Source organism: Calypte anna, chromosome 1, assembly GCF_003957555.1.
Source record: "Calypte anna isolate BGI_N300 chromosome 1, bCalAnn1_v1.p, whole genome shotgun sequence".
NCBI classification, from domain to species: Eukaryota; Metazoa; Chordata; class Aves; order Apodiformes; family Trochilidae; genus Calypte; species Calypte anna.
Genome location: NC_044244.1, coordinates 70,325,014 through 70,343,786, shown reverse-complemented (window position 1 = coordinate 70,343,786; position 18,773 = coordinate 70,325,014). Strand labels below are relative to the sequence as shown.

General features: G+C 35.1%; 1 protein-coding gene across 1 annotated transcript in view; it reads right to left on the bottom strand.

Moving 5' to 3' along the window:
* LRRIQ1 (leucine rich repeats and IQ motif containing 1) overlaps positions 1–18,054 on the bottom strand; it is a 106,769-nt gene extending 88,715 nt beyond the window's left edge. Inside the window, exons 1-12 of the mRNA XM_030465526.1 lie at positions 17,914–18,054; positions 16,309–16,420; positions 15,392–15,486; positions 14,092–14,196; position 13,630; positions 13,201–13,430; positions 10,875–10,949; positions 9,539–10,732; positions 8,496–8,648; positions 6,224–6,374; positions 1,127–1,320; positions 217–344 (exon numbers count right to left, since the gene is read on the bottom strand). Coding sequence (XP_030321386.1) covers positions 217–344; positions 1,127–1,320; positions 6,224–6,374; positions 8,496–8,648; positions 9,539–10,732; positions 10,875–10,949; positions 13,201–13,430; position 13,630; positions 14,092–14,196; positions 15,392–15,486; positions 16,309–16,420; positions 17,914–18,054 — 2,579 coding nt within the window. The remainder of the gene's footprint in view (positions 1–216; positions 345–1,126; positions 1,321–6,223; positions 6,375–8,495; positions 8,649–9,538; positions 10,733–10,874; positions 10,950–13,200; positions 13,431–13,629; positions 13,631–14,091; positions 14,197–15,391; positions 15,487–16,308; positions 16,421–17,913) is intronic.
* Positions 18,055–18,773: the final 719 nt, after the last annotated feature.

The window sequence follows — 18,773 nt, the reverse complement described above, 5'->3', positions numbered from 1 at the left end:
CATATAACATTTAGCAGAAAAAATTACTTTTTAGAGTTAATGCTGTTTCAAATTTTCTTAGCTAAAGGTAGCCAATATCATTAATTCTCAAGCACATATTTTCAAAAAGTATATGGAAAAGGCAGTGCTATTTTAATCATATTTTATACTTTTCAGGTGCTATATTACTAAACTCCTCCATACTGGTTTTGTAAATGGAGGAAAGTCTCTTCTTACCTATTTTGAGACAGAAAAAGAATCTGCAATAGAGGCAACCAATACAAAGAAAGCATGCTTATAGTAGAAATGCTGTTGTCATCCAAATATAGTTCTCGTAGGAGAACATGATTTTCCAGTCGTGGAAGCTAAATGGAAGAGAGATAGTTTTTTAAAATTAATATAAATTAGAGAAACAATGGAATGCTTACCAGGTGCTTTTCATAAATCATTACTAAATGCAAGCAGAAAACACATATTGGATATATGTAGCATTTCCTTACTATGTATGTGACAGTTGTCACACATAATTTTTATATATCAGGTGGTGAATATTTGTTAGTATCTTCTACATAGTCTGAATAGTCAATATAAATAATAATTAAAAATAAAGGTTGAGCACCCAAGAGCCACAGTCTCACTGTTTTATTCATGCAGTTATTTGCTGCTTACTGAAAATGTTTTTCATCTCCTGGATTCACCAGAGAATAATTTTCATTAATATGACTAAGTGTACAGTTAGCAAACAACTTTCCTATTTTAAATGCTGCAGTACAAGCTTGAACTTTTGGAGGATCAGCATATATCAAATCAGTCTGAAGTATTACTTATACATAATGATAACAATGTTTTGTTACATCTTAAAGAATCAGCATCATATAGTAAAAACTGAAGACTAGATGCTATAAGCAAAGGAGAGAAACACAATTACAGGGGAGACAATTTTTCAAGTGCTCAGGAGGAAGAAAATACTTAACAGCAAGCCATACATAACTCTGAAAAATCCCCTTCTAATAGGGAAAAAGAAAAGCCTACCTAAGACCTTCAAACATCCCACAGCAAACGAAGAGCACATGATCAGCATTCTGAAAAATATGACTGTTAACAAAGATGTATGTATGCACAGCAGCCACTAATTCAAAGCTTTTACCTCCTGGAGGTTATTGCCTTGCAACTTCAGAATTTGAAGCAGGCCACAATTCTCAATGCCTTCAACTTGTGTAAGATGATTAAAAGAGCAGTCTAGGTGAATGAGAGTAGGCACCTCACAAAGACCTTTTGTGCTGATTAACAGATTATGGTCCACAATTAATTGCTGAAGATTTTTCAGTGACTCCAAACCACCTGAAAATGAAAGATTTAAAACAAATTAAGTAGTAATGAAATAATCATTATATAATCATATAATAATATTATATATATAATAATTATTATATAATTGCTGATTTTGAAGAACTAAGAAAACTCTTAACTTTAAAAATATTATCTATATTAACAGTTAACATTAGTCTTGTATAAGACCTAAAAATTGCTCTGTTTTGGCTCTATCATACATACAATCAGTACAGTTCACAAATATATTCAGAAATACAGTTCACGTTAACCAAGCCATAGTAAGTTTATGGTCTTATGGTAAGTTTAGCACTTCTGTTGGAACAGAACATTTTCTTAGTGATAAAACTATTAGTATGCTTTATGCACTTTATAACAGCTGCTTAGTAGCAGCTATTACTTATCAGAATTAAAACAGCACTTTAAAAGCTTCATTTTAATTATTTCATTTTTTAGTTTGCTTCTTTTTTCTTTTTTTTTTTTTAATTATTAGCAAGGTGAGAACAAATCATGTTAAAACCACACCAACACCACTCTATTACTTACGTGCAACATGTTTAAGGAATTATGTTATAAAACATTTTTAATGAAGAAATTTTAAAAGAAAATGTAGGGTCTTTAAATATGAAGCTCTACTTCTATGGCCATTAGAACCTCACCAAACTTAGTCCTGGCAGCTAGAGAGAGTGTGTGTACAAGCTCTACCCTTAAAAGATGCAAAAGAGAAGGCCCTTAGCAGTGTCTGTTTCTTTCATAGGATTTTTCTCAAATCATCCTCTTACAATGGCAAAAATCACACTTTGTGCAGATATGCACATGCTGGATGCTCTGCAATGGCACTCATGCTATGAGTCCAAGCAGTTTTTTCTGCATTTCTGAAGTAGAACCCCTTTGAGGGAGCACCCTTAACAAAACATAGCTAAAATGAGGAATTTATGAATTTATTTTTCTTTCATGCATCTTTGACTGTATTATTTGAGGTAATACTTTTCCCCATCTTTGTCTGCTCCTAAAATTCCTAAAAAGAAGTTGGGAAGGCTTTAAAGAGGTGAATGTCTTTGTGAATGTCTCTGAGAATAAACCATACTATGAGACCAGAAAGCAGTTTTCACCATGGATTATAGGGAATACAGAGGAAGAATTTTAAAAAAGAAAATTATCAGGAGAACACAGAAGTAAAAAATTAAATCCCAGAACTAGCAGTACTTTAGGAACAAAACAAAACCAACAGTCAAATATAGGCCTTCAAATCACAGTAATTTAAAAATGGAAAGCACCTAGTGGAAATAACAATCGCCTGATATTTAAGAGATACCATCCTAAATCTAAAACAAATGTCTCATACTGTAACTTCAAAAATGTGCTTTAGGAAACGATACAAATCTTTAATTATTCTGGAAGAATTTCAAACATGTCCATAACATAATATCCTGGCTGTGAGATCCTGGCATGTATTTTCTCTTATCCTTGGGTAAAAATAAAAAAAGGAACTAGCACCACCTAGTGGTCTCAAAAAAAAAAAAAAATTAAAAAAATTCGTTGCACACAACAGCTTCCAAGACTTCCCCGCAAGAGCAATTCTTAAATTTCCACTTTTCATTATCAGCATAGCAGTACTGGAAACTTTAAAAGCACTGAATTACTCTGGAGCAGGACTGAGAAACTGTGTTTTTACATACACAGTAAAAAAAAGGCAAGGAGTTAATATAGTATCTGGAAATTCCCCATTCTGTATGTGGCACTAGAGCACCTTTTTTACATCTCCTTCTCCTCATCTGTCTTGTTTAATGAGACCAAATGTCATTTGGAACAGACATGCCAAGGCTACATACAATGGGATTGCAATCTATTCTGGAACTATCAAATGCAGTCCAACAGAAACACATACACGACAGAATAATGTAATACAAACAGATGGTAATGTCTTCTCTGCACACATGCAAATTAAAAATGATTATGGAAGTCTTCTGCCCATTTCCAGAAGATACTGTCTGTTTATCATGCAACAACAGCTGTAGCAGTGTGAGCATGCATCCTGTTGAAAAACATGTTTTCAGAAAAGTGTGTAGTGAACATTTATATAAGTAGCTCTTAATAACTTGAAAAGTGAAGCTGGAGTCTGTTAGTTAGGGACTCTATCTCAGCTATCAGTGCAGTTCTGAACTAACTTCTATGTGTGCCAAAGATGAATTATTAGAGAGGACTGAAAGCTGACAGTGAACATAAAGATGAAAAAATATAAAAAAAAAACACCCCAAAACCCAAACCTGAAGATGTTTGATAAAAAAAACCCTCCACAAGCTTTCTTAAAAAACGTAGGTCCAAAGAAGTGTCCACTATTATGCATTGCTCTTCTTAGGACTGCCATGATTTTAGCCAACACACTATGGTAATATAGAACTCCCTATAAAAGCTTACTCTGTGAATCAAGTAAAAATGCTTTCAGTATAAGAAAAATTTTAACTAAAGCATTCATCTTCCAAACACAAACATATACATGGAAATTCAGTGTATTAATGACACAATTATTTGTGTGACCATGCATTCCTAAGTGGAAAAGCATTATTGAGACATCTTTCATAACTTTACTGTCATTTTTTTCTGGCAACTCTGATTTTTTCCCTGCTGCACTTCAAAGACAGGAGGAAAAAAGAAAAACAAATCATAGTACGCATGAAGTTTTCTACACTAAGTTACTAAACTAGAAGTGCTGCAAATGTAAGTAAGCCTTACTCCTTAGGAAAAAGCCAGCAGTCCTTGTCAAAGCTGAATTAACAGAGGACACTCACCACATAGTACTGCAGCTTCCAAAAATGCTAAATGACACCCTGTGAAATTTACAGATGGGAGGGATACATCCCATAAATCTATTTTTTGACTGCTTGCAAGCAATATTTTATTTAATGAAATAAATCCTGTATTATGCATCTGCATTAATCACACATCCTCAGAGCAGTTCTGGAGAGTAGGAAGACAGATCCCAAATGGATTTTTGTGAATATTTATTTACCCACTGAAATTCCATAGAGACTGAGTAAATATAGCAGCATGATGCATAAAACAAAGAGTATTTTAGTCCACTTAGCCTGTACAAAGATACTACTTTCAACATAGATGCCACATTCCTAAATGTCATCCACTAATACTATGTCATTCTTACAGCAACCTTGCAGACATTTTTACCAAATGAAATAAATCTGAGGAAGGATCTTATCCAGCATTATTGGACACAGGGATCCAGTTTATTTCATTGTTTTTCACTGGAGTAATAGTATGCTTTTACAGTAAACATCAATACCACAGCAGCTTTATTTTCAGGTATTATAAACTCTGCTCACAAATACTAACATTTCGAATTTACACATTTTAGCAGAAAAAAAACTTAAACCATCAACATTAAACCCTCTAAACCTACAAGTATCTTTTTAAGCTTTCTCATTTCCTGTGCCCTTGTTATTTATCGTGAAACTGCACTAATGTTGTGAATGTGTTTCATCCATCAGCTTAATAATTGTTTTATATTACTTTCTTGCTTTCCAGCATATTTTAAAGAAAATTAAGTTTAAATCAAGAGAATTAAAATTAAAATCTCCCTAACTCCTTTTTATTCCCATCTCTGCAGTCCTTGCGAGAAACATCTTCTGATTTAGTACTGAGAATACAACTGGAAGGACAACTTTTCAAGTTCCATGCTTTAATGTATACAAAATTAAATAGTTTATCATACGCAACTTTTTTCTTGACCAGGAGATTTTATTTCAATTGATAAATCTCTGAGTATATCATACATCAAAGCCCAAGTCCCCAGAGCATAGACAGACTGTTCTATCTGCTGCATTGCCTTCTTGAAGGAAATTTACTACTTTTAAGCCTTGAGAGCTCATATTTCAGTAATGATCTGGCAATTTACTAGTACCTTTTCTCAACTGTTAATGCTGCTTTTGAGGTACCACTAATGGTCTTCCCTGGTACATCTTTCTAAAAATAAAAAAAAAAGGCTTCTCCACTCACATACAGCAAAGCTCTTGGGTATTTTCACTTTCCTGCCCTTTTCTCAGTTGAAAAATCTTAGGATCCTCATTATCCTCTACATCAAATCTACGTAACCCAAGGTTAGCAATGCAGTATCTTTATCTTGTTTACTACATAGAAAAAATCCTTGCTGGGCAACAGCAAACACTTCTCTCACAGCAGAAAGATTTCATGTGCTGATGCATCTGTGGAGTAGTCTGGATGCATCTAAATTCCAACTGACTGACTACCTACCTGCTAGAGGTGCACAAGGACCTAACAAACATAAAAAACTGCCTTTGTACATATAATAGGGGTTGACACACCTGCTGTGCCTGAATGATTTCCACACTTTCACCCTAGACTCATTCTTTGTTCCAGCCTTGGAACGATGAGCAGCAATGAAGAGCCAGGGTGGGAGGGAAATACTGAACAATACCTTGGGGCCAGAATGGGGCTGCATTTCCTTAGGCTGTGGTCTACTATTAGGATGGTGCACAGACTCAGATAACGCCATTTCTCTATAACTATTTACTGTGCCAGTTAGGAACACACTCTGGACTTGTAAGGCATATATATTTATATTTTTATATTAATGGCTTTTGTAGATAAACTGAAGTCAGGCTACTTACATTTTCCAACAGAACTGGGTAACATTAGTGGCCCTTCTAGGAAGATACTTAGTTCTCTTTGGCTAACAGTAGTCACATGGCAGTAGCTAAGTCATAATACAAGTAATGTGAATTTCTGTATGCTTTAAAAGACAGGCTTGCTCTAGCTGTTTCCTCATTCTCCTTGGGCTTAGCCACTGGCTGGCCCCGAATCCAAAGGAAGTATAATTCTTAATATAAACAATACAAATACTATTATACAAATTTGAATATTTTTTCCTTTATTTTCTTACCAATTCGAGTGATTCTATTGTATGAAAGTTCAAGATTTTGGAGATTTGTGCAGCCATCTAAGCCACAAACTGATGAAAGATGGTTCTTATTCAGAATCAGAATACAGAGATTTTCTAGGTTTTCACAGTCAATTATCTGAATGTTATTTTCCTGCAATAAAGAAAAATGAGAACATTAAATAACATCTGAAGTGAAAGAGCAGAATTAAGAGTAAAAATATGGCAGATTGTCATAATTTTTTATTATTATCCTAGATTTCCAGCTAGGAGTAAGGGCACCTCAATTTTTTCCATTAGAAAAAAAAAATTGATGAGTCATAGAAACTGATTTTGCGTCCTGCTGAAATAGAGCAAAAATATATCTTGAACTTCATTCTGGCTCAGAAAATACCCAGAAATTGAACAGAACATGGAAGGAAAAGTTAGGGACGGAGTGTTTTTTTTCCATAGACACTTCCCCAGCTTCCCAAATCTTGGGAAACTAAAAACTGCATAGAAACCACCATATAAACTAAGCCCTAATTAAGACAGCCATGACTATGCTGGAATCTTATTTCCTAGAACTGAAAATCTGCATTTAGAGATATTTTGGTCACAAACATTAACATTGTTCTAAGCTAATATTCGTCTCCCAGGGTAATTTGCTCTTTTAATACTATCACCGAGAAATTTAAGAATCCTTCATCAGATTTTTATTTCACTATTTGCTGCCCTTGTTGTATTCTTCTATTTTTCACCTGTGTGTGCTCAAACAAACAAAACTTACATTCTCTTAATTGTAACAAGCCAATTAAGATAGACAGTCTAATTACTATTCCAGAATTAACATGCTTACTAGATTTAGGTGCTACCCTCAGTTGCTGGCAGAGATTTGTACAGGTTCTCTTTAGAAAAAGAAACTTATTCTTGCTCTTGGAAAGCCCTTTCATTTGCATCAGTAATACAGAGCAGATAATTGATTGATATGCTGCCCATAGCTGCTATAGCTGTGTGAGATACACTCATGAACTGATCTTAGACTGTTTCAGCTGTCACAAAAGAGGCTGTTTCTTCACTGAGGTTGAATGGAAGACAACTGCTACAGCAGCTGGCAGGGAAAAAGTATAAAGTATTCTTAATAACAAGATATATATAGTCACTAAATTATTAACTAAGCGTACTTAAAACTGTATCTGAGCCTTCTCCTGTTTATAATTTATAATTATCCTCTCATATCCCAGTGAGGCAATCCTGTATATTATTTGAAGCAAAACATTTTAAAATAAGAAAACTTAAAACAAACACAAAAAACCCCCCCACAAAACCAAAACTGTTCTGTAAGAGTCACAATTGGATCTAAAAAACACCACGTATAAATACCGATCTTATTAAGACTAGCATCTGAGATATATATGAAACCTTTATACTAACAGATTCTTTTGTATTTTTTCTCCTGTATCCCAGGACAAACATTCTGAATAGATAAAGAAACTTAGAAAACAAACACAGGTATTACACCCTGCCCTATTGCAAAGCTCCAATTACTGCACAGATAACACTGCTTTAACTATAAATACTATCTGCTCTCTACTCTAAACTTAATGAAAAAAAACAAAACCAACAAAAGCCCAGTATTTTGGAAAGAACACCAGTTAGTTGACAACTAGAAATATTCAAGATTTCTACAAATAATAGGGACATAGCCCCTTTCTTGTGAATCAGTGTTGTTAAAACACATAAAATAAAAAAACTTCAACACAGTTGTGTCATACAATTTGTCAGGTTCTGGAAATAAGACATATCACAGAGCAAAATGTTTTCTCCAGTCATTAAATTTACAAGACACCATGCAGTAGAAACTACCTCAACACTATGCCTCTAGTGTAACTCATTATACTGTTCCTTGTGCATGCATCTGAGCAATTTTAAGCAATTTTCAAGGTGTGTCTACCTATTCCTGCTTAAGCTGACCATTTACCCATTCATGAATCAGAGACTGAGGCAACAAAGGTCTGTCACTGTGCCATATTTACACTGGCACTAGACTGATGGAAGCACATTCCTCAACATAGCTTGGTCCATTTGTAGGATGTTGCTTTAGTATAACAAAAATTGCTATATACATCGCAAATCTGCTGGTATAACTTTGTTCACATTTGAAAGTATTTTGTTGATAATCCTATGCTCCTAAAGCACTACAAGTTGTATATAGTTGACATAACTGCATAATCACCTAAGCAACAAACTGGCAGTTCTTCCTGGGTTATAATAAAGAATCAAATATGCTTGGTACCTCCACATTGATATACTTTAGGTCTTTGCAGCTACTTAGTCCTTCCAGTGCAAGTAATCCACAGCGCCTCAGCGTCAAAGCTTGAAGGTTTGAACACTCAGACAACGTTGAGAGGCTACAAGATGGCAAATCTTCAAGTGTAAGTGTTGTGACCTACATGCATGTATTGATAAATAAAATTAATTGTTTGTATATTGAACATCCATTGTACAATCTCCCACTATGGTTACCTTCTTCAAAAGAAAGGGCGATCAAAACTACATTCTACTAACACTTCAGAAAATGCAAACAGCTAATGTCAATCTTTTTATCTCCAAAAGGATGGAGATAGGTTTGATCTGTTAAATGGGAGAAGTTATCAACAATTCGTTTAACATCCACCTTATAATAGAAAAAAATTATGCTTTGCTAATGACATTGATTTTGAGTGGATGGAAGATTAATGATAAGCAGAGTAGTTAAGAGTGTGCATTGTTTCCCATCATTCCATCATAAATAACAAGTGAGTGAGGGTGCCAGCACAGACAAAAATAGTTCAGACTAAAAGTGAATGTAGTGCAGCATGTTATTTCTGATTGAATAGGAAGATAAGACCACAAGGCAAGCATAAGTTAGTAAGTGATATGAAGAAAAGTAAGGGATGGGAACCAAGACATGTTCCTTACAGCAAGACAACATCTATAAATAATCTGCCATGTCTTCTTTCTGGAAGACACAAGTCTTCTCAAAACTCTAAAGGGGACAGGTCAGCAGGGGATGAAATGTGGACACCCGTACAATAGTGAAACATGCTAATTGAGCAGAAAATAGGAGCTAAGAGGTCTTGCCTTTCACAGAGCTACCAGTCATCTGAATACTGCTCCCACAGCAGACTGCTCCACAATAATCAGAATTCAAAAGTCCTTCTCATTGCCCTTATTTCATTTGTGCAGAAGAACTCTCACTGAAATCTATATCCTCCTTCAAAACAGCATTCTGCTCACATATCAAGAAAATGTAATGCTATGGCTTCCTATTTGATTCTAAATCTTCTGTACAGTTACCTGCTGCAGACTACTCCAAGGGCCACTATCAATTATCTTTTGTGCACTTAATGGAGGCATCTTGTTCAATACATTTTTCCTTTGTCTTTTTTTTATAGTTGATTGCTTTCTTTGGTTTTCGTCATAAATTTTAGACCAAGATTTGCATGTGTTCATCCATTTTATTCTCTTCTTTTCAATATCAGGAAGAATTAGTCTACTGGAACAATCAGCTATATCTTGAATTCCATCACAGGTCTCTCTGAATTCCTTATTAGAATTTTCCATTAGAAACACAGAATTCTGCATTGTTTCAGACTGAGATAACTGATCACTGACTTCTCTGCTTCTAACATTTGGCTGGACATTTGGTGGACTATTATATATATTGTTTGCCCTTTTTTCTATTGTGTCATTAGCTCCAAAATTAATGTATTCATCCTGTGAAGCATGACTGCTCACAGATTTATTATGATTTCTAGTTTGTGAATAATTTTCTTCTGCATTTGCTACCGGATAATTCATGTATGTGTTCTCATTATTTACTGGAGAAGAATGTTCCCTCCCAGAGCCTAGCATGTTTGTTGTTGGTGTCAAATTTCTTTCTGATGGAATCATGCAATTATTTGTTTCATCCATCATTTCAGTCACTTTTTGTTTCTCTACTTGCTTACTTATTTCCTTCTGTTCTCTTGCTACTTTTGAATTTTCTGTGTGCTTATCCTTTTTTATGTTTTCTTTGTTGTTTTCTCCACTTTCACTCATCAGAGCATTTGCTCTTTTTTCTTCTAGTTTTCTCTGTTCTCTTATTTGCAGCTGTTGTTCTCTCTCAAGTCTAAGGTTTTCTTTCTTTTTTTCATATTCTTCACGCCTCCTCATACATTCTAAATAATTGTGTCTTTCAAGTTCTTGTCCCTTCTTTTCTTCTTCATTCTTTTGCCTATTTGCTTCCATTCGCTTCTTAATTTTTTCCTCTTTTTCTTTCATTTCTCTCTCTATTTCTTCTAGTATTTTCTGCTTCTTTTTTATTTCATCTTTCCATTCTTTTAAGATGGGACCATATTTTTTATGGACTAAAAATGATCTAAATCTAGCTTGGATTTTCACAGCTGCTGTATTTTGTTGTTCTGCCAGTTGCTGGTTTTCTTTTGCTTTCTGTTCTTCCAACGCCTTCTTCTCTTCTTCCATTTGCAGCTGTAGCTTCATGATCAATTCCTAAGCCAAAAAAATTAAGATAGACTTCAACCACTTTTAAAATAGGACAGGTATTGGCACATATTTTTTACACACTAATATAAAGAATCTGGTTTGCTAACAGTTCCAGAGTAACATTTATTCTCTCATTGTAGAACTGTACCTCACGTTGCTTCATTTTGTCTCTCCAAGCTTTCTTTTCTTTCTGTATCTCATCTTCTATTGCAGCCTGGCGTTTCTGCACAACAAATTAACTCAAATGAATATTATACAAAACCTGGAACATCACAAACCATTTTCTCTCTAATCTCCCCTATCTTGTGACTGTCCAACGTCCTACTTTTGTGAATGCTTGAATTACCATCAGCAGCTCAGGTGTCTAAGGATCAAAGTAAACAGCTGGATACTTCAATAATGCAAATTTGGTCAACTACTGAAAGATGCATACAGAGTTGGCATCTCTGTACTAACCCAAAGAATTGCCACCTTCCTGTACAAATTCTGCACTACTAATAAAGATGAAAACTACTTATGAAACAACAGGTTCAAAGTACAATTCAAAGTTCAATTCACAGTACAGGTAGATAATAAAATCATAACAGAAACAAACACTCTGAAAGCAGCACGAACAGTCCCCTTGTAATTGAACTGGCAGGTTACTGATAATCTTCAAATCTTTCAAACAGGAACTCTGTTCAGTAAAGCTGGTTTTGGGTTTTTTTTCGCTGAAATTTTGTATCTCAATGAGAAATGAAAATTCAAGTCTATTTTCTTACTCTTTACAAATTACTAAGATTCCCTCCTTGCCCAACATATTCTAAATCAAAACAAAAATTCCAAATGATCTGGAAATATATGTGACTTAAACTTAGCAGACATTAAGTACCTAAAATGCAGAGGCTGATCCAGAACCACTATAACTGTTGGTGGAACCAAGATACATCAGTATGAGCTAAATCAAATACACAGCAGGATATGAAGGCATCAATATGAACTAAATAGCACTTCCACTTGGAACATAAAGTCTCCAAGATGCTTAAGTCCTGTTTTTCATGCATGTTCAGAAGCACTCTGTTCAGACAATAGACTTGACTTCTACACCCTTGTAACAAAAGTTAAGTCTCCCAACTCCCATCTCCAAAACAGGTGTTTAAATGGGGACACGGCCCACCTTGTCTATAGAGAAAGAAGGCCATTCTACAGCAAAAAATGATTCATGACATCAAAGAGCAGAGGGAGTCTAATCAATTTTGAGGCTTGTTAAAAAGCACAGACAGAGAGATCAAAGGTCTTTTCACTGACTACGCCTTTCCTTAATTTTGATGTCTTGAATCACCTTATCATAGAATCACAGAATAGTTTCAGTTGGAAGGGACCTTAAAGATCATCTAGTTCCAAGCCCTCTGTCATTGGAAGGGACACCTCCCACATGTTGCTCAAAGCCCCATCCAACCTGTCCTGAACACTTCCTGAGTTGGGGCATCCACAGCCTCCCCTAGGCAACGTATTTCAGTGTCTTGCCACCCTCCTAGGTAAGTATTTCTTCCTGGTATCTAACCTAAATCTACCCTCTTCCAGTTTAAAGCCACTCCTCCTTGTCCTATCACTACCTGCCCCTGTGAAAAAACCCCTCTCCAGCTTTTCTGTAGGTTCCCTTCAAGTAGTGGAATGCTGCTGTAGGCTCTCCCACCTTTCTAGGATCAAGATACCCACCTCTTCAGAAAGCTACAAATCAGTTAACTGAAAATGCAGTGTTAATGTGTCTCTCAAATCAAAAATATTTAGGCTAAATAATAAATAATGTGGGGCAACATACTTGTGGCTCCACAAGTATAATAATGTAAGAGATATTTCTTCACATTCTTATGCTCTTTTGTGAAGACCTGTCAAATTTTTATCCTTCAGTATGCACAATGGGCTATAGCAAAAGATAACGATACACTCTGAGAATGCAACAAGTCAACATTTGGAGCTGTGTTCTATGGTGGCAGAACTCATTAGATAAAACCTAACTCAGCTTCCCAGATGGAGAGGAGAAGGAGTATTGTAAACTTCACCTAGATGAACCACATTACCAGCATTTCTGTAATTTTAGTTCAAATTACTTCAACTATGATTTTTCATCTAAATGTAAAACTTGGGTGGGAGGTCCAAAGTAAGTAATATTAAGGCACAGTGACAATTTTTCATTTGTAATTTAGCACAAGTCTCATTTCTATACTTTTGGCCAGTGTCATAAAAACTTGGCAAGGGCAAAGCCTAGAGAATAATTTACCATATAGTATAGCAAATTAATTCACTGTTTGATGAAAGCATAAATACATAAAACCCAATGGATTTTACTTTAATATATCTTACATCTCACTTTGGTATCACAAGTAGACAGAGTTTAGGAATTACAATTTGTGATAGTTACCCTCTTTTTCACCTTAAATCTTGAAGTTAGACAGTCTAGATGAGAACAGACTGGCCTCAGTATCATTAATTACCTTATGAAGAAGCTCTAACTTTATTCTTTCAGCCTCAAATTCTTCCAGACGTTGAATCCTTCTTGAGTGTTCCTCTTCATTCTGTTTCTCCTGTGCTTCCCTCTCAGCTTTCCACTTTTTCCTCTTCTCATCTTCCAAATCCCTTTGTCTTTTCTCCCACTGCTCAAACTCTTGTCTACACTTTTCTTCTATTTCATGATGAGTAAAGCTTATGCTCATTTCAGCATCAGCTACGAATTTGTAATCAACCAAGCAAACATTTTACTTAATCTCCTAATAACCAGTAAGGAAAATTAAATAGTCTTAAAGTATTGACAAGGAAAGGATTCTTTGCTTATACAGCCAGCAATAAACATCCAAAAAAGAAATCAGAACTACGACCACAAGTCTTTAAAAGATATCTTGTTATCATGATGCACATTTACTGACCCTGTTTACAATAATGTTTACTCTACCAGTGTGTATTTCAGGACTATATTTTGGTTCAGGATCAATGTCTCTGTGGCTGTCAGCAGCAGTTTTATAACTGATGCACTCCACCCCAAACCATGCAAGGCCGTGGTGAAGGGAAACATTCCCAGTCAATGTGACTATCTGCTTAGAGCCTCCAATCTGGCTTCCATCTTGTATTCATATTTAAATAATTTTTGGCTAGAATTTTTTGAATTATTTTCTAACAAGATGTTTAAGACTTGGATAATTTTGTGATCCTGAACTGAGATAAAAGCACAAGACTATTTGCTCATGTCCAGTTCATGAAGTATAACATTTTTGCATGCTGTAATGTGTAATTCTTTACATAGAATGTTATGATACTCATAATCAGAAAGCAGGAAATAGTAAGATTACACTAAAGATCAAATCATCCAAATAACTAATAAGTTTGCTTACCTGTAACAAATGGTCATCAGTGACCACTTCATCAATGGTCAACTGACTATTATAACTAGGTGTTGCAGCAACCTGCAAGTCTTCTTTTCTAATTTCAAATAGTACCTATTATAATTTAATATTGTCATTAAAAAACAAGAAACAAAATTTCAAAGCAGAACATTATAAAAAATTTCTATAACAAGGTAAGTTTTTTGTTGTATGACAAGTACAAAAATACAAAATTTAGTTAAGATTGGATTCCCTAGACATGGAATAATGCAAGCATATCAGTCAAGGTATGGTTTTCTACAGTAATAAATATTGGAGCATTTCCAAAAATATGTACTGTATCTGTATGTTTCCTAATGTACTTTACATTTTGACAAATGTTTTGTGTTTGGGGTTTGCTTTACTTACTTCCATAGTTGTGGAACTATGAACTACATCTATGCATTAATACTGCTACACATATAGGGGAAGAACTAGTTACAAAGTAAATTTTCCAGAAGTCTATTTGGAAGCAATGCTATGGGCACAAAGATTGCTGTGTTTTTCTGTTCCTTATTGGAAATAAGTCCATTCCTGCTTATCATTTGTTCATCACATTCTTGGGATACAAATTAATATTTGTAATGCAACTGAAGTCACATACAGTAATTTTGCTGTTCTAAACAGTGCTCTGAAAACAAAAAAAAAATGTTTTTAGAAGTGTTCACTAATAAAATTAAAACTGATTGAATTAAATACAGGTTTCTGTTTTACTAAGAACTTCAGCAAGTTAATCAGTCAAATCCCATGAAAACATTAAAGAACTCAGGTACGTACATAATTCTTGAGTTGTATTTTAAAGTAACACAGATTACTATATTTACATTTCCTACAAAATAATGAAATATATTAGGAGCAAGATAATATTAGGATGTCCTCCCAATCACCATAGAAAGAATGATGCGATTCAAAGTATGAATCATCATTCAAATGCGTTATCATACTACTGAGATAATACTCTGCAAATTATTACCAATAAAGGATTACTCAGTTTTGGTTAATTTTGTTCATTTTTGTGCTCAGTATCTCTACTCCTGACACAGAGAATTTATTCCAATTTTGAAATTTATAGAAATGGTGTATTACAGCTGATGCCCCAGTTCTAAAGAACAGGATATACATACTCATCTTAAACTGTGGAGAGTCTTGACAAAAAAAACCCTGAATACATCTGCAGGTCTCCTTAGCAAGTTAACAAAGCAAGTGTAAATTATACAGATGACTTAATAGAATTTTGTTCCCTATAAATACTGTTTAAAAAAGAGAATACCCCTTTTTTCACTTGTTCTGGATCTTCATTATATTCAGAAGCCAATTTTGCCGAGTAATCTGAAGCATGACAGGAAACTACTCCGTAAACATTACCTGAAGAAAAAATAAATAAATAATTTACTACACAGAGAGAAAATGCCTTACCAGTACTGAGTTCCACTCTATGCTGCTAAACCACAATATTTCTTTAAATTAAATAATTTTTTTTTCCTTTCCAACCCTTACACACACCCCCTCCCATTTTACTCATATATGAGTGGATCATTTATCCACATTAAAAGCACTAAATACATGTTAGTGGAACACAAGCAATGCTATCATAAGAATCCAGTGACAGCAAATGTGCAAGAGAATTCTACAGCACAGAACAAAGCAGAACACCTCGGTTCAGAAAAATACAGCAGAACCTTTATCAGACAGGACAAAACTGGTGAAAAACCCTAAAAAAACTAATGAAAAGGAGTAAGTGTCCATTAGAGAAACAGATAAAGATAAACTTTCCTCAAGTATTAAAAGTATAGCCAATACTGAACCTCTGTTTTCAAAGATTATATTAAACGACTTTGAAACCCAAGATGATGCAAAAAAATAAAATGGAACAGACAATCTCTGGCATATCAACCATGACCTTGGCAATTTCAGATTCTCATTAAAAGTCTGGCCTGTGTTATATATGTTATATGCAGAATGATTCTGCAGCTTGCCATGATCTTAGAAAAAACTGATTCATACTCAGATATTTATCCTAGAAGACAGCACTGCACAGGTTCTTCTGCTAATAGAGATTTTCTGCATGCATTCAGATGCTGATGCCATAGGCTTTACTTCTTGCTCTACTTTTGCACTATTTTACAGATGACTGTTAGTCTAACTTCCGCTGGCAACTCAAGGTACATAAACATGATCCTGGCTTACTTGTAGTTTCTTCATCTTCTGAATCCTGCAGTATAAGCTTCTCGGCATCTTGATTTCTGCTCTTTATAAAGTTTAAATAGGAGAAAACTGATTCTGGCAAGTCATCTGAAATCTAAAAAAAACATTATTATTGACATAAATTCTATATTTTCATCTTACTGCCACCACTGCAGGCAAATACTTGGCATGCAGAAATACAGATTCATTTTGGCTTCACATATAAAGCACTGATGGAGATTTAGTTGCAACTGCTACCAAAACTCATTCAAAATTCCTACTCTTCTGATTATCTTATCAACCACTGAACAATTAATAATTCTCAATTTTAATTACATTCTAATTATATTTTGATTGGAACACATTTTAGTAATGTATCTTCCACTTTCTTTAGAAACACGTTTCAATTAACATTTTCCTTTTAATTGTACTGGGCCAAGAAACTAAGGAAAGGTTAAGTCGAATATTAACAAATCCCTATGATGCATAGGATCTTTTTCTTAAAAATGTACAGACTCTTTAAAAAATAATTTAAAATTTACTAAATTTCAAGTATGCATGTAAATCAGATACTTCAACTTGCTTTACTACATAGGTAATTTCTATTCAAGACTTCTTGTGCTAAAAATGCTGCCACTCTGCATGTGACTACATAAAAAATTACCAGGATGCCTTTGCCTAGCTTTGTCATATCAAACATCTGCTTAGCGGGCACATATGACCCAACATCTTCTACTTTAATATCCTATAGACCAATCATTTTGCTTTAAGTCTGAAAGATTAAAATAACTGAAAAGGGCCCAAATTACCAATTGTATATGTCAGAGCAAAATATCTTTCTGTTGCAAGATGAACCTCTTTTAGGGCATGGCGCCTCAAGGTCCAACCAGGTGTTCCAGCAGAGACTCACAAACAGTGCTCTGAGCCTATAGCCCTGAGGGTTGACTAGCCTGGATCAGTGCTGTTGCTCCAAGAGCAACTGACCTCTCTGCTGGCTTGCTCAGGACTGAGCTCAGCCTGTGAGTTTGAGCCTCACCCTTTATTGGCCCCCTAATCCTGCTCATGTGCAGTGGGGGCCCGCCCTAATCAGGCACAGGTAGGCTTAACACAAGATCATGCCCACTACCTGGCAATTAGTGGCACCTGGTTGCCTCATTTCACTACATCTTTCCCCAAAATAAAAAGTAACTTGAAAAAAAGCACTGGAAGCACCAATTTATATGCAACTAATATCAGGAAGTCTTCAAACATAGGTCAGTCTCTTGTAAGATTTAAATACAGATTTAAATGAAGAATCGCTGGCTTATTCAGCCAGATTTACTCTACCTTATTAGCTTTAATAAAATCTTCCACCTCTAGAGGATTCTACAGTAAATCATTATCTATGAGTCTGGTTTTCTCACTTAAACATACTAACATTCATCTCTTTCATTGTCTTGTCACCATTGCCGGTGACATTCTCATGAAGTAATACCACTGAGACAACTATTCAGAGGAAATACCTAAGTTCAGTACATCAGGACTAAGTTCATTTGTCAGATAGGCTTTCCAATGCCAATACTACTTCCAAGAAGAAATAGAAGCAGGTTTAGCCCATGGAATACTTACTGTCTCACTGTCACTCAAAGCTTCATCTGATACCTCTGTGTCAGGATCATTTGCTTCGAAGGAAGAAACACTGATTCTGCTTAATTCCATTTCTATTTCTTTTTCAATTCCTTCAATATCTTCTGACATTCTACTTTCCATAGTGTTTTATCTGCTTTCACAGCTACACAAAGAAAATATTAACTTTCAACACAGTATGAGGGTGCTCGTTTATAATATAATTAATTGGGTTAAATTTATTTATTTATATAATTTATTGGCTTAAAACATGAGAAGGAAAAGCAGAGGTTTGATCTTAGCACCTCACTCCATACCAACAAGCAAAATCTAAGAAAAGCATTACTTTGTGATGTGAGAATCCCCCTTCAATCTGACTCTCCAATTTTTGCAAATGTTACCAAATTTGAATATTAAAAACCTTAGCTCTCTACTCCTTGTGGAAAACATCAGTGGTATGGCTATTTTATTTTTTTTCCTCCAGCCCTAGTAGCTCAAAGGAAAAAAAAAAAAAGAAAAAAAAACAACACACAAAGCAAAACAAAAGCAAACAAAACAAAAAAACTACCCACAAAAGCTTCAAAATATGTGTTAGGAACCGCAAAATAAGACTAAGAATCCAGAAAGCACCTGATGAAGTTGCAATGATAGAGTGACAGACAGCAGGGGGAAATGTCCTGACCCACAGAAGTACGAGATTAGTAGATGGGTGCAAGCAGATGGGGGAAGTGTCCCTTGGCGTCCCCCACTGCCTTCCCAACCCAGACCCCTCTCCTCAGCCCTCGCCCGCATTAAGGGGAGGAGAGGCAGCCCAGACCCGCTCCCTCAGAGGCAAGGAGCAACATCCTCCTCGCTAAGCGGAC